This window comes from Drosophila santomea, chromosome 2L (assembly GCF_016746245.2).
Source record: "Drosophila santomea strain STO CAGO 1482 chromosome 2L, Prin_Dsan_1.1, whole genome shotgun sequence".
NCBI classification, from domain to species: domain Eukaryota; kingdom Metazoa; phylum Arthropoda; class Insecta; order Diptera; family Drosophilidae; genus Drosophila; species Drosophila santomea.
Window position 1 is genome coordinate 17104448 of NC_053016.2, and position 13270 is coordinate 17117717.

The 13270-nt window shown below is 45.6% G+C and overlaps 2 protein-coding genes across 5 annotated transcripts in view; both read left to right on the plus strand.

The window, feature by feature from the left end:
* Positions 1 to 13270, plus strand: part of LOC120443970 (serine/threonine-protein kinase pakD) — a 68719-nt gene that overhangs the window by 18205 nt on the left and 37244 nt on the right. For 3 of the 4 annotated variants that reach the window (XM_039623439.1, XM_039623440.1, XM_039623442.1), the window contains exon 2: positions 1205 to 2007. In XM_039623439.1, the coding sequence (XP_039479373.1) occupies positions 1243 to 2007 (765 nt within the window). In that variant the 5' untranslated portion in view covers positions 1205 to 1242. Of the gene's footprint in view, positions 1 to 1204; positions 2008 to 13270 lie in introns of those variants that run through there. The other variant, XM_039623441.2, reaches the window with a different exon arrangement.
* LOC120443976 lies at positions 12292 to 13266 on the plus strand. The gene has a single exon (XM_039623447.1). It carries the CDS (start codon positions 12392 to 12394, stop codon positions 13256 to 13258), a length of 867 nt encoding a protein of 288 aa, XP_039479381.1. The 5' UTR covers positions 12292 to 12391; the 3' UTR covers positions 13259 to 13266.

Consider the following 13270-nt stretch of genomic DNA (forward strand, 5'->3'; position numbering starts at 1 on the left):
TTCCCGGATAGCTTTCCCCCTACCCCCTGCACACTTGAACAACATTTTCGGGCATTTTCAGTCCTCTCTCCTTCTCGCTCTTAATTTTTCCCATCGTGTTTTCCGTTTTCTTGTATGCAGGAAAACTTTCTTGCCAGACACGTTCGCCTCACTCCCCCTCCCGGTCACTTTTGGTCAGTTGTCCCTCTTCGGTTATAAATTATAATGCAGAGTAGGTGTAAAATTTTCGATTACGAATGTGCAAGCCGCCCAACTGCTCCACCCACTTTCCACCGAACTTGCATCCCTCCTGTGCAGAGGCCACCCGTATGCTCCGGCTTTTGTGTCCATCAAGCCGATTCCTACACCGGAAGAAAATCGGGGTAAATATAGCCTCTTTGGTATATACTGCTGTATATTAAAATCGGGTTTGTTTTTGTTTCCCAACTTCTTTGTATTTAATCATGCTCCCAATTTGTGCAGTGTAATTCCTCCTCACAGTTCCGGCGGTAAAAGTCGTCCGTTGTCCGGTGCAGAACGTCGTGGCTGGGCAAGGACATGGCCTCAGACTGGAGCGTCGTCTGCGTTTTGCATTTGCAAAATTATGCGGCGTGTGTGGGTTCTCCATTCCACCTCCCTTCTTCCGCCTGCCCCTCACGTCTTGCCCGTCATTGTTGTTTGTGCGTTGTTGCCGTGGTCAACCGACGGGCAACAGGGATAATTAATGAAATTAATGCGCCAGGGTACGGGTTTTAAGTGCACGAAATATATTCGATAAATGTAAATTCTAAGTTATGATGGCCCCAGCGGCATGGCGACATAGAATGGGTTGCGGGGTGAGGGGGAGTTCAGCCAGATGCCATTTGATATTTGAGGGGTAGAAAGGAGTTGCATTGATATCAGATAATTGCGGCGTGAGCATCTGTGAATGATTTTTGGTACTCTTAAAGTGGTACTCTCAAGAGAATTGTGTTCTTGTTAGTCACTGTTCTTAAAAAAACATTGTATAATACTTACTGTTTGGGAATAGTAAGGAATGTGGTGGCCATCTTTTTATTCAGAAGGTGAACAGTTTTTGAAGTCAAAATGAATTGCACCAGTGTCCAAACGCATTTTTGCACTTGCACCCATCTTGTATAAACCCCTTCTTGTAAAGCCCCTACCATTATAGGCTTAATATTTAATGCACACCGAGGTACTTAAGCCCCTTCTGTGCCCATTGCAGGAGTGGCCCAGGATGCGAGCGGGTCAGTGACACGTGACATGGCCGAGGGCTGCGAGGACTCTGCCGGTGCCGCTGAATCCACAACGTCACAGTCACAGTACACAACGCTAGACAAGATGCTGGGCACGGTGCTGCCATGTGAGGCGGCCATTGGGGCGACACCCGGCGGCAGTAGCAGCGGCAACAGCAGCAGCAACATCGGCGGCAACACCGCCAACTCCGGCAACAACGGCAGCAACATTGTGAAGCGCGAGTTCTGCGATGGCAGCCTGATGCCCGGTGCTGGGGCAAGTGTTAACAATAACAATGCCAACGCCACCAACAACAACAACAATAACAACAGCAGCACCAGCAGCAACAACAATAATAATAATAACAACAACAATACCAAAATGCAGACCATGATATGCAGCAAGAGCAGCAGCGCCAACAACAGCAGCAGCAGCTCCTCCTCGTCGTCGTCCTGCTCCTCATCCTCGTCATCCTCCAGCTCCGCCACCAGCACCCTGACCAGCTGCACCACCGCCGCCGTGGTGCCCTCCAACTGCTCCACGAATGCCAACAAGTCGCCGGTCTCGCCCTACTCCCAGAGCCTTGGCATGGCCATCGGCATCGGGGCGGGGGCGGGCAGCAGTCCTCTCCGGGAGGCCAGTCCGCTGCCCAGCAGCCGCTCGCCGCTGAATGCCATCGCCTCCACCATTGCCGCCAAGTCGCCGTGCAGCGGAGCGGCGCCCTCTTCGCCGCCGTCGGCCTCCTCCAACAGTTCGTCCCACGTCCTGGCGCTCAACATCAAAACCGAGTCGGTGAGTCGAACAGCATCGCTGAATTCATGCATTACCCATTTCAAGCTGAGCAACTGCAGCGCTCGTGGTCAAAATAATAGCGAAGTCAGCTCATAGCTCGGATTATAAAATAATATTTACTTTAAAGAGTAACAATTAAAAATTAAAACATATATCTACCTATGTCATTAACCACAACTGAATGATGAAGGGAGCTAGAAACTATTAGTACTTTAATTTTTAGATGTAGATGAGCTCACATAGCTAGATTAGGTTATGTTTTATTTGAATAGATATGAACTTGTTTTCTTTTCGTATGATTACTCCTCGGTGACTATTTTTCTGGCCACAGCTGTAGGTCCCATAGGGGTTGAGTTAAATGGCACCCCTGAGATTGGGTAGCGTGGTGCGTTTATCATCAAGAAGCCCATGCTCTTGTCTCTGGTTTCGTCTAGAAATTTGTCCGAGTGGCGATTTCGCTCCCTTTGGGACTTACGTGTTGGTTTCTCCAGCGCGCTTTTAATTAGCATGTGAGCTCATTAATTAGTCGCCGCTTAGGAACCGGCTAATCAGCTCGATCGGCGACCAACGGGCCGCAGAATGTTGCAACCTAGCCAATCAAGGGCAAATCGGCGGCACAGAACTCAAACTCTTGCCCCAGGCCGTCGTGCTCTAGAATTACCAAATAACAAAATAACAAAACGAGCAACCAGAACCAAGCGACTTCAGCGCGGTCAAAATATTTTTGTCCCAATTTTAATGACCATAAAAAACCGATCACAGTAGGGAAAAAACTTTTGTGCAATTGTCAGCAATAAATAAAATATTCGCATGTCCTCGTCGGTTCGCAGCTCGGTTTTGCTCGCGGTCTTGGGTTTCTGTGTTGCTTGCTGCCTTGTTGCCTTGTGGCACACAAATACTTTAGTGGCGAATCAGCCAACCAGCCCGATTCAGAACAACAAGCGATCTGCTGATCAGTGCGAGTTCTATTTTCAAGTTTATTTCGCCTAATTCTGAGACCTAAGGCGCTTCTTGTGGCTGATCGTAAAAATGTATAAATTATGAGTTTGGGAAATAAGGGTATCAGCTTTAAGTGTTCTTCAAGCTGCAGAAGTGTGTCAGCCCCAATAAAAATAAACAGTGTAGATTTAGCGGGAAAAAATTGGACTATCAATTTACATTTTCCTGATACGCAAAGATTTCAGACTATAATAGTTTACAAACACTTCTTTTTGAATTTGTTCATGGTCTCGCCAGTTAAATTGCTATGCAATTAACATAAGCTGCACAAGTAGACACTAAACAAAATGCCTCGCAGACAACGCCCTCTAAAAAGGAAATCCTAGCACGCCTTGACATATCCACTTACCATATCCAATATGGTGTTTGTAATTTACCCATTAAAATTCCCAATTAAATACGAACGCTCACCGATTGCTGACCCAATTCTAATGGCAAATCAATTCGCTGCATGGTCTCGAGTATCTCTTCGACCGCATTTCGTGGCATTTTGGCCGCTTTGTCTCTGTCGGAGTCTCAGTATCCGTTGAATGCGATCCACTCTAATGACACAATCAGCTCACACGATACAGCACGCACACTCAGCCGCTCAGAGGCAGCGAGATACTACGAACTTAGCTCCTAACAAAGTGCCGTAAAAAGCAATTAATAAAAATAAAGCAATCAAAATATAGAAAAGGAAAAAATGGAAAAGTGCATAAAATTTATGTGCTGCAGTCAAATGAGTAATCGACTGCGACGGAGAGACAAGCGGCAACAAAGCCGCAACATTTATTGAAAATTAAGCAAAAAATAAAGGAAAAGGCTGCAAGCTCAAAGGCAGCAAATAATAAGCGCGAAATAATCAGCACACACACTCGAGCGGCGTTTGAAGAAAAATGTGTGTACCTGAGAAATAAATTGTCTATTGGCAGCGCCAAACAAGAAAATCCAGGTGCAATAAAAATCGAATTAGAGGCCAGGGGAAAAATAAAGTTATAAGTACAATCTATTGAAAATTAATGTGCTGGAAGGAAACCAATGAAACGAATCAACACACTTTCCTTGCAACTTGTGTAGGAATAGCAAATCGGCTATTTAAAGAGCTTCTGAATGGTATACATGCTTATATTTATAAGCACGTAGAAATGACTGGAATTACTTGAATGATGAGTGAAGTATTACCTTAACTTAATTAAAATAACATAACTTACATTTCCCCTTTCTGTTTGGGTACTATACTAAATTTAGTTTTACCCAAAGCAAAGCAAATAAACATTTCATTTGGCATTAATTAGATTCGAGGCATAACAAGAACGGAAAATCTGGGAAAATACCCGAAAATACTCTAACCGAACCGGACTTGAGTTGTCCGGAGATATATTACAGCTAATTACGAGACCTGGCCTGATCTAAGCGGACCCACTGACTACGCAGCTGTACCCAGGTTTTCATTTTCCATTTTCCATTTTTTTGGGGCCAAGGCGGCAGCTCTTGAAAGCCGACTGTGGACTATACGAATCCAACCCGCTGGGTGACTCATGGACGTCTAATGAGCCGCCGTCCGCCTTTAGCCGCCTTTGGCCTTTGGTCGCCAGCTGGCGAAAGTCGAGCACGGATGTGGCCCAAGTGCGAGTACGGCTAATTATAAGCTGGTCACAAAGTGCACTCCTTCTGGCCAAGAGGAGCATGTTGCGCATGCGCAATGAACCGCGCGTTCTATGAGTTGCACATCCATGTTCAGACGTGCGTGCCAAGCGGATTTGATTTGCCTTCTCGTGGGTGTTTTTTCCTCGCTCCCTGGCCGCGGTTCTGTCGTGATGATTATGATGACCATGATGATGAGGAGCGGCCAACCGGTTTCTGCATTTTGCCTTAAATGTTGCAAATACTCGGCGGGATTATCCGGACCTGGATACTCAGCTGGCGGAGAGCAGGCAGCAGGCGAAAACCTGGCCTGGTTCTTGCTCCAATGTTCTTGGCCCTGGTTAGCGTACGCCCAGCTGTGTTGCATGTAAATCGTTTGTAATTAGTTGAAAGTCTTGACGCGTAAATGCAACACAGCAAACGGGCAGGGAACAAAATATTAAAGAGGAGCAGCCAATAATTGCTTATTAAATGAATGTTCTGTGCAAAAATGTTTATGACTAACCACGTGAGCGCTAAATTGACTGCAAATGAGCCAAAGATGATGGCCCATTGTCGGCACCAAAACAGGAGGGCCGGCTGTGGGGTTTAAATGGTGGATGCATTGATAAATGGCCGTGTCTCGGCTTTAAGCGGTTATAGTATTTTAGATTCGCGGCATATAAACTTTTCACACATTATACCCCTCATTTAAGGGGCCTCATAAAGTTCCCTACTCCATTATGGCTTGCACTGCCGAATTCTTGGGTCTCTTGGCCAAGACAGCGCAACCCAAATTCCTTTGCAGACCGTTTTTGTTCGCTCGTCTTTCGTTGAAATTAATTCAAAATTAATTGCAAATAAATTACCAAGCAATTTGTGTGTCGAGCTGGTTGTTTGCGGCTTTCGTCTCTGCGCCAGCTGCATGCAACATTGAAATTGTCAGAGAGTTTGAGTATAAATTAATTATATTGCCTGTAAGTTCAACTTATGCACGTCCACGTAATGCCAATAATCATCAGGCAACTTCGAGCCAATGTAATAAGTATCTGGCAAGTTGATTTTGACGTTGTCCGGCTCTAAGTACCCCGGCGCTTTGCCTCAATTCATTTAACTCATTTACGCAAAACCGAGGGCAAAAACAAAACATACAGCAAATGGCAAATTGCCAATTGCCTCAGTCTTAATTATGGTGGTATTAAAAAATTATTAACAATGTGACTGACGTCTTGCCGACAACAACATGAACGACTTACGTTTTCTGCTGTTGTGGTTGGTGGCTTACAATATCATAAATAATAAGGTAATTTCTATTGCGTGATAATGGACTTGATTGGTACTCGGGTTAAGTATTAACATGGAACTCTTAAGAATTATTAAATTATTCAAATCTGATCTCATTAAGATCGGTGCCTCTTCTTTAATTGAAAACGAATCGAATTCTCATAAAAAGCAATGCCCTCTATCACCATAAATCTCCTGGTGATTCACTTTTGTGTCTAGCAAATGAATCCGTTAGCATATGAATCATAGTCCATCCTCTCCTTTGACTTCCATGTTGTGGTAACCTTTCCTTAGTCATATGCCAGATGGCTCGGAAAATTGTTCCAAATCTCGATTGACCCCACATCTGCCCTTAGCAATCTATGGGATCCGTCCGAATGGCTGGCAGCTAGGAAAAGGGATCGGAACGTTAATAATTAGCGAAACGCGATTTGGGCCAGTTGGCCGCCATGGGAGAAAATATTAAAACCATGCCCACTGGCCATGTGAGCGAATGGATGCAGTGCGGGCTGGAACCGAGCTGGACTAGGAGTTTGGCATTAAAATAAATTTAATATAGCCGCCGCGGTGGAAGCCGGTTGGTCCAAAGCTGAGCCTGAACTTGGCTGTATGTGTCTCATAATTTGCGGGGAAACTGCGACTGGGAGGGGATTGCATCGAACCCGAACTCGAACTCAAACTCGAAGCTGAAACTGAGACACTCCACTCTGCCGCAAGCTGGCTTCAATTAAGTCTGTGTGTGTGTGTGTGTGTGTAATAGTTAAAGCCAAAAATAGCATTTAAACTCATTAATTTAACGCGTGATTATGACCATGTTTGTAAGAGTACAACTTCGACTCGGACTTGGAGTTCGTGGCTTCGGCTTCGACTGCCTGCTAGAAGTCGAGTCCGCCGCAGTATGAAAAACGTTGCCAGAAGGCATAATATTTGTTGCTTGTGTTATTGTTGCCGCTCGCTGTTATTGTGGCTGTTGGTTTTGGCATTTATTTTGCGCTTCTTTTGTGGCCAAAATGCTCGAAAAGTTGGCTAGGTCCCCGAGAGAGGAACGAGTCTCGCTTTTTGACTGTCGAATTGGTCGGATCGTTTCGCATCGCATTGTTGATATTTTATGCATCAGCGGGACAATTTCGGATCCACAGGGAGAAATAGTTAATAGTTTATGCAATATAATTAGTAGTCTGGTTTATAATCCTTTAATCGGTTTTTTAATTGAAAAACCTTTGCATAAACTTAGCTAGTTAAGGGTTTATCAAACACAAAAATAATTATCATTTTTTTCCCATTTATTAACTGGTTACTTTTCTATGTGGTATATAGTGAGATTTATTTGTATTGTCAATTCCGTATTAGTAAGATCTTTAAATTGTAAATTAATTTCTTGTGTTCGAATACATTTTTCTCCGTGCATTTGTTTGAATGCGTCACAAACTAAATGCACATTCGCTCTGGCCTAATGAAAAACCCACAAGACAAGCTGGTAAACCGAAAACATAAAAAAGATGCCACAATTGCGATAATTTTTCTATTTGTTAGCATTGCGTTTTGGCCCCAAAAGAAATTGGCCATGAGCAGACATACCTTTATGGTTTCGCCGAGCGGGAGAGCATTAATTTTTTTATGTGCTCATTGTGAGGCCAAGTCCAAGTGCAAGTCCAAGTCGGAGACCAGGTCCGAAACCCAGACCCAGACCCAGACCCAAACGCAGACGCAGCCCCAGTAGAAGTCAAAGTCGAACTCTTACCGGGTTGTTTATTTAGCCCAGCCATGCAAAGGAGGACGGCAGTGGAAGGAGACGCCAGTCTCCTCCACTTGATAATTGCAATGAAATTGCATTCTACTTCAATTTAGCCAAAGGCGCTAATTCGTTTATTATGAGCTCGGGTTGAGAGGGAGGCGAACGGCTGAGATGCACTCCGCAGATGGCATAGAAAATTTCCAAGAAAAATGCATAATTTTCTACTCTTTGCATTGGGTGTGGCATAGATAATAAAAATAGAAATAACAATGGCAAGAACGAGTTTTGTGGCCGATTTTGTTTGTTTAATGAGTGCGCCAGGTGGGTGAGTACTAGATACCTCAAGGAAAACGGAAAAAAGGAACACTTGGCGACCTGGGACTTGGCCATTTACGGCAAACGGAAAACATTCTTTTTACTAAACCACTGACTCTACTGAGTAATTAGTCCACTCAATAATTGCAGCTAATATGCATGTGGACAAACAAGTGAGATGGCGAAAAGGACTTTTCAAAACTTTGTTGGTATCGTTAGTCTTTCCCGTTGGTGCTTTATTATTGGCACTGCCAATTAAGTGAAATTTATGTGCTTCAATAAATTATAAGAGGAGCAGCTGACATATGCGACATAGTCGGAAAAAACAGTGGGCGTGGCCAACGCCCGCCCCCTTGAGAAGCACAAGCCGAAAACATTGACGCAAAACTTTCGGTCAAAAAAGGACAACGCAAATGTGGTTCCGCTGGTGAGCGCGACACATGTCGCTAAGGTAAAATAGTTATTAGTAAATATATTCCGCACTTTATTTGCATACCCGGCACCCCCGCAACCCCTCACCACCACCAGTGCGCACATTCCGGGCCACATTACACATACGCCGGGTTGTCCGCCGAACAAGCTCGTCGGAGCTAAGGGTAACTAATGAAACAATTGACGTGCTGGGGGGGGGGGCACCGAAAGCCAAAGCAAAAGCCATAGCCAAAGCAAAAGCCAGACCCAGTGCCGGTTGATACCGGACCCGAACAGTAGTTGACTGCAATAATTATTCAAGCGCCAAGAACGACAGGTGCAGGAGCAACATCCATCGACAGGACGAGATCCACAGGAGCGGCGAAGCAGCAGTCGCGCTGCATAGACGGCTATTATGCGCCCAACTTAACCTGTTTTAGTAATTAATTTGGGTATTGTATGCTTTAATTAGTTTAGAAGGAGGCTGTCCAAACAGGAGACTGATGGCAGCAAATTGAGGCAATATTTTGGTGATTGGCCAAAGCTATTGACCCCTTGGCTCAACCGGAAGGGTTGTATGTACATAAGATGCATTATTAAAGTGGATAAATAAAGCCATAGTTTACATGCAATATTTATGTGGGATATTTTCCTAAGACGAGTGTCATTGATGAATGATTTAGCATTACCATATGTGATTTTGATTGATTTTATAGTATATCCTCCGTAATATTTATTCCATTCCATGCCATCGATTAGACAGCCCCGACATTATCTCACGTATTCCGGCTAATTACCGACTCCTGCCGGAGTCCTGCCACTCTGAACGTGATTGCTGTCTTCGGGGGCGGTCGAAACATATTTCAAAGTCCGGCTAAATACACTTTAATTATGATTTTGCGTTTATAATTATGACCTAAGCTAACGGCGGCTACAAAACGAGTTGCAAGTGGATGTCGTGCCGATGTTGCGCGATGTTGCAGCCCGTAGTTGTGGTCCGTAATGGCCTACGATACCCAGCGGAGTCGTCGAATGGCTTAAATTAATAATTACGCGAAAGGCAGAAGGCAGAAGGCAAAAGGCGCTGGCCACGACCAAAGTGGCGACTTGCAGGCGTCCTGGCTGTTTGCATGCAAGTGAAAATAATTAATGCACTTAATGTGTAATTATTTCAATTAAGCAATGCTTCCCCCGATGCCTCGTCCCGATCCGAACGCGATCCTGTTTCCATAAGTTGGGTGGGGCCGGGAGGCATTAGGGTCGGCCTAATTGGCATTTCGCTCGTCGATCAGAGATAGTCTCCCCCCAATGGGCAAAAGTATCGATCTGCGGATCAGAGAAACCCGTTCTCGCCTCAAGTTAACTTAATTATGCTAATGTCGTGCGAGCGGCTGTCCAGTAAATTTCCGTGAATTTATATCGACGGCTATTGGCTTATGGTCCAATATAGCTAAGCACTTAACCCAGTCGCTAATTGTCGCCGGGTGTTAACAAACTGATTACCAGCGTTTCCCAATCATAAGCTGCTGTTCGCTTTGCATGACTTACGCTCCCCACCTGCGAAATTGGCAGCATAATTTGGCGCATGTCATGTTAGTTGTGGCTAATGCTGCGTGTATTTCCCCAGCTTTTTTCTTTCTTAATGTGCTTTACGAATATTTTTTGTTGGTCCCCTGCAATTATACTGCGATTAGAAAGTTTTCGTCCGCCCGTTGGCTTATTGATATACGAATGCCGTCTAGTATTTCTGTATATGTGGATTTAGGCGGACTTTGCAAGCGGGCTAATGGCACATTTATTTATTATGGCCATTCGAACGAATTACGCTCGCGTGCTCCGTGCCACCAACTTCCTCTCCGGCTTCCTTGCATTCTCTCGTCGGAGCATTTGGGCACACCAGGCGATCAGAAGGTTCCATTCGGCTGAGTGTCTCCCAGCTCCCTGCTCCCAACTCCCAGCTCCTAGCCAAGTATCTCAGCTTTCTCCGCCAGTTGTAGGAACCCCACGCACTCTTGAGCCAAGAAAACACCTACTGAGAGCATGGCTTTTGAGCATTCCAGAGAAAATACTTTGGGTGTTGGCGAGAAAAAGCAGTTAAGAGTCATTCAGGCCAGGAATCTTGTGTGTGGGGTATACAGATGGAAGTTTTTATGTAAAATGCTGAAAGCATAGGATACCTTAATAGCAAACAAATTTTACAATTGAGATTCATGTTTGTACGATGATATTTTGATATGTTTATATTAATTTCCTCGTGCCTTAATTCATTTCATTTCTGGTGTGACTTCTTATATGTCTTAGCTAGCAATCAGGAGTATTCTTTATTTAGTTTTGTTGATTTCTATCTGTTAGATACAGAAGCAGAAAGCTTCCTTAAATCTTAATAATATAATTAGTTGCAGCAGCACACACAGCGACAACAATCTCCTGGCAAATAATCTTTTCCCTACTCTCCTTAATGCGCACAATTTGATTATGCCATGTCCAGCAGCTATTTTAGATTTGATTTTTCTGCACGTTTCTCAGTTTTCGCAGCGTGATGTTTTTGTTCACAGCCAAACCCCTTTTCGCTCGTTGAGTATTTTTCATATTTTAATTTAAATTAGAGGGCAACACCCACTAAGCCACTCACTGGATGACGATGACGATGACTACGACAATGATGATGATGATGATGATGGCGAGGGCGATGGCGGGCAGTGGAAAGCTGGTCGTAACTCAGTCAGACACCCGCTCCAAGCTTAACGCGCTGATGTATGCTAATGAGCCGGCATTGTAGCCGGATCCGTCTGCTTCCCTTGCTCCTGCCCCATCTCCGGCTCCCGATCCTTCTCCGGACCTAACTCGATTGCCGGGGGAGGAGCTGCAGCCGGAGAGCTTCCATAAATATGCATAATGCAATTAACAGCCAAATGTAATTGCAAGCCAGAACAAGGAGCAAAAAATAGAAAAAGGAAAATAAAGACAGACTGGCATTAGCAGCTGACAAACCACCCGCATGGCAGTCACTGTCCCGTCACATCACATCACTTCACATCACATCACATCACTGCTCTTGGTGAGGCTTGACAGTCGCTCTGCTCCTTTGGCTTTGCATATGCCCGACTTTTCCGATTTCCCGCTTTTCCGACTTTTCCGACTTTCCCGGCCTGGCCAGCCAACCTGTTCGCTCGCACACTTAATTAGGCTATTAAACAATTGCAGAACGCATGCTTGCTAGGCCTGTCTCCAACCAGTTTGCAACTCTCAGTTCCGCCTCGGTCCAATCCAATCCGATCCGATCCGATCCAATCCGATGCCAGCCGAATAGCTTCGAATCTGCAGCGAATCTGTGCCAAATTTCGCATAGGCACTGCCTATGCCAATTTAAGGCCAAATCGAAAAACCGACAAAACTGAATAACCGTTGCGTGCCTAGGCCCAGTCAGCGTCTTTGGTTTTCGGCTGTGCCTGCGTCTATGCACTTAAACAAATTTCATAATAGTATACTTACGTTACACATTACAAACATTAAAAATCTGAAATGAGTACATAAACAAATGGTGTAAGCATGAGCTGACTTTATCTAAAGGACGAAGCATTACATCTGGATTATTTCTCTCAGTGTGACTTGCCTTTTCCTCCGTCTATCAGCGCGTATGGCCAACTTCGCTGGATTTACTTGACTTGGCCTGGCTGATTGGGCGCGCGTTGTTTTGCATTTCCAGGCCAGAAACGGCGGCTGCGTAATAAAATGCATTTTAATTTGGCTAAATGTTCAATTAAATTTAAACATGCGCAGTCCGCTGTTTGCAAGTTTGTGTTGCCTGTTGCCTGTCGCCGTTGCGTTGAGGTTGAGTTGCAGGCGAAGTGAATGTGTGCGACAGGACCCTCTTCTGATTTTCTCCAATTTTCGAACAACTATTTTTCGTCCAGCAGGCCTCGATCAATGTTTCGAGTACCAAGCGAAAAATTTTAAATTAGCTATTCATCGGCCTTTCGGTTTCCAACAAAAAAATTGTCAAAATTCCATTTTCATTAAAACAAGTTTTGGCTAATGTTTTGGTCCTCTTTATTAAGGGGCTTCAGCTCACGTAAGAGCGGCTCCTCAAGTAAGCCCCCAAAGCCTCCAAATCCACCGAAGCCTCCATCGTCTGCACCTCCACCAAAGCCTCCTCATGGCAAAGGGGAATGCAATATCCGGACGCACTGCATTCCGGCCGCCTTCTGCGCCGAAGCGGATAAGTTTAAGTCGATGTGGGATCCGCCGAAGAACCTGCCTCCGCCGTATCCCTTCGTGGTCAGCCGATCCAATGAGCTGTGCTGCGGCCCCAACTGCACCAAGCCACTGCCCTCGTTCGACGAGCTGTATTACCGACCCTCCTGCAAGAACGGCCCCTACCAGCGCCACTGGGTGGAGTGTCCCAAGTTCATGATCCGCAAGAAGATCATCTGCGCCTACGACAAGCTGGAGGCTCTCAGCCCCGCCCGTCGGGTGGCCAAGCGGCGTGAGCGGACAACGTCAGGCCCCGCAGGCACAGGACCCTGTCCCCATTTCGCTCCTTTGGCGCGATGCGTGCCAGGACGTCGTCCGCCCAGATGCCACGGGGCCAAGACGCCCTCCTGCTGCCGCAGGCTGTGTGCCCCGATGCCCTGTTGGTCGGATTGTAAGCAACCCAAGCTGGCCAAGCGACCATATCGGCCTCGCGAGTGCCGGTTCCCCCTGAGTCTCTGCGAGGCGGAGCGGGGTCGCCAGTGGGTCAAGATTCATGGTGAGAACCATGTTTGCCCCAGTGCCATCGAAAAAGCCAAGAAGGCGAGAAAAGACATGCTCAAGCAAAAGAAAAAGCATAAAAGCAAGGATAAGCACGTTAAATGTAATGATAAGAAGGACGATGACAAGGATAAAAATAAAGGAAAATAAGCTTTAAATGTT